The sequence below is a fragment of the Ictidomys tridecemlineatus genome, chromosome 12 (genome assembly GCF_052094955.1).
Source record: "Ictidomys tridecemlineatus isolate mIctTri1 chromosome 12, mIctTri1.hap1, whole genome shotgun sequence".
Lineage (NCBI taxonomy): Eukaryota > Metazoa > Chordata > Mammalia > Rodentia > Sciuridae > Ictidomys > Ictidomys tridecemlineatus.
In genome coordinates this window covers 61,279,903-61,282,644 of record NC_135488.1, presented here as the reverse complement: position 1 = coordinate 61,282,644, position 2,742 = coordinate 61,279,903, and the positions used below count along the sequence as shown (strand labels likewise).

Here is a 2,742-nt window from a genome sequence, read left to right as displayed (position 1 = left end):
AGGGATAGAGTTTCGAAAGGTGGAGTCTTGCTTGGTGATATCTTGTGGTCAGCAGATTGATTGACATCTTGGCAAGTCACACCCATCTCAGGTACTGTGTGGGATCACAGGCAGAGCAAGAGGAAAGGCACACATGTGTCACATAGCCCAATCAGCACCCAATGCCAGACCAATCCCCTCATATATTCAAATGTGCATAGCTCACACACATGGCCTTTGGGTGGCTCACAACACTAGACAAATGAAGCACAGGCACCTCAGCCTAAATGGAGCAGAGCTCCTGCTATCTCCCCCATTTCTACCATTCAACACAATGGACTCAGATGTGTACTAGCAATGAGCTTTTGTTGTTTATAACTGAAATGCCAGGGTTTGTTTTTTTACTACAGTAGACTCAATCAGATCATGACTGATATACAAGGGAGTAGTTCACAGGCTCCCTTCTTGAGCACAAGGGAGGCGGTACCTTAAATGAATCATAGGAGTATTCCTTAGCCTTGAAATCCTAGTGAAGAAGGATTGGCCTGTCTTTTGGAAGCCCATCCATTGGTACAGAGCCAGGGCAGCATACTGCAGCATACTGGTGCTAAGAACAATTTCACTGTAGCCCTGGACCTCTGCAAACTGGAGGACTGTCCTGACCAGGGCTTTCCCTATCCCCTTACCTCGGTGCTCCAAGGCCATAGAGAGGTGATATAGCTGCAACTGCTTCTTCTGCAAGGGGGGATTCTTAACTGGCAGAGCCCCCACTATGCCCACCACCTGGCCCCCAGACTCAGCTACCCAGAAGCAGGATCCACATGCACTCATGTAGGAGTTGGTGATGTCAGCCAGGTCTATGCACAAACACATGATCATATACTTCCTCCAGGTGTATATAGCCAGGAGCCACAGGAAAGCCAAGAGGATAAAGCTGGTCATGACCATAAGGAGCCAGTAAGCAGAAATAGGGTGAGGGGCACTCTAAATAAGAACAAGAGGATTTGGGGCTGCATCAGCATGTAGTGGAAGGAGGTGGGGATATGCTCAGTCATCCCACTGGAGAACAGGGCCAGAACCCTTTTGTGATCACTCTCTTGGTATTTGCGGATGTGATAAGGAGCCATGGGGAGACTTTTATGTTGAAAATTCAAGGTCCAGGAGAGACAGCTACACCTGCATGCATACCTTCAGAGCAGCCTTGGAAAAAGAAGAATTGTGAAGGACCCACAGTTTCCAGAATCCCAGGAACCACGAAGACCCTGCTCAAGGGTGTGTCTTTCTATTGTCACACTTGAGGGGAGCAGGTTACCACCAATATGAGGAATAGGGTCAGAATTATGTAATTAAATCATGATTCTTCCCTTTTCTGGTTCCCCTTAGGCATGTTTCTTAACTTTTCTGAGCCCATGTGTCTTCATCTACTATACAGAGTAAAACCTGCCTTCTGGGGTTGTTTTGAGGAATTAATAGAATATTTATGTGAAGCATTAATATATACATCCCTTCTCCTCCCTCAATACCCTATCATGAACACTCTGAAGATCTGTTGTATTGGCATGGCACCTGGGGCAGTTAGACCCCTTGTCACCTCCTTTGGTCCCTTTCCAGGGTCATACACTATAGAAATCCTGTATTCCCAAACAGAAGTTTTAGCAAATGCTCCTTCCCCTGATTATGAAAGTTTATACTCCTGAAATGACAAAAGGGTCAAGGACCAGAAACGTTCCAGTCTTGAGAGCCCTAGGAAGGTCCTAAGACTTTAGGCCTACAAGGAGACTTCCGCCCTTGCATCTGCGTCCACTTACCTGCTACCAGAGAACTGAGAATTTCCAGGGTGGCCTCAACAGTAAGCCACTGATTGACATCAGGAGTGAACGTTGAAGGCCTGCCCTACTTTGGGGGAGCAGACCTAGGTTACACCTCATTTAGCTGGCTCTGGAAGTTTGGTAATCATAAACCTTAGAATTAAGGTGTACCTACTGGGACAGGCTAGGAGAGAAGAGGAAAGTTTGGTTCAGAAGAAATTATCTTAGGGATGGTCAGAATTTCTGTACAAGAGAAAGGAGGAATCATAAGTTATTTGGGACAGGCTGTCTACTTTTTCTAGGTCTGAGGAATGAACTAGGTGCAGATAAAGGCAGGGGTCTAAGTCTTGGAAGACATCAAAAGAGGAAAATGGATTTGTAGATCCATTCTTGTGCAACCTAGCTATTCAAGTTAGCATATAATCACTTTAATCTTCTTAATAAAGCTCTTTTGCTAAAACAAAACAAAACAAAAACCCATAGAATCAAGGAGCTAGGCTGTGACAGAGCAGGGAACACAAGTTCATTCACTTGTGTGATTCCTAGGGAATTCACCTGAGAGGAGAAGGTTTTGGGACAGCCTAGGGATTCTCATCCTTATGAGAGGGCTTCCTTATAAGGGCCTTCTCCCCTCAAGCTACAGCACCTCTTCTCCAGCATACCTGGCCCTGTCTGAGGCCCACTCTGGTCCCCTGCACATACTTGATAGAAGCTTGAGGTGTGTGCTATTCACCCTACACTCTTATCACAAGCCAAAGTCCAGTTCCTAGTTCAACAACAAGGTATATCACAGCCAGGCTTCTCCCTGCCCAACTCTACTGGTCTAAGAAAAATCTATCCATGGCAGTCTCCACACTAACCTCCTCTCCTTCACTTAGCTAAGCTGTTGTTGCACCTCCTGGGCCACAGATATCCTTTTCAGCAGCCAGCAGTGCTCACAGGCTCCTGGCATGGG

General features: G+C 46.4%; 1 protein-coding gene across 1 annotated transcript; it reads right to left on the bottom strand.

Annotated features, from left to right (window-relative positions):
• Positions 1–429: 429 nt before the first annotated feature.
• On the bottom strand, positions 430–1,106 carry LOC101969745 (N-acetyltransferase family 8 member 7-like). The gene is given in 2 exon segments (XM_013357156.2): positions 430–938; positions 941–1,106. Coding segments are annotated over 2 exon segments (675 nt in total).
• Between the last annotated feature and the right edge of the window lie 1,636 nt (positions 1,107–2,742).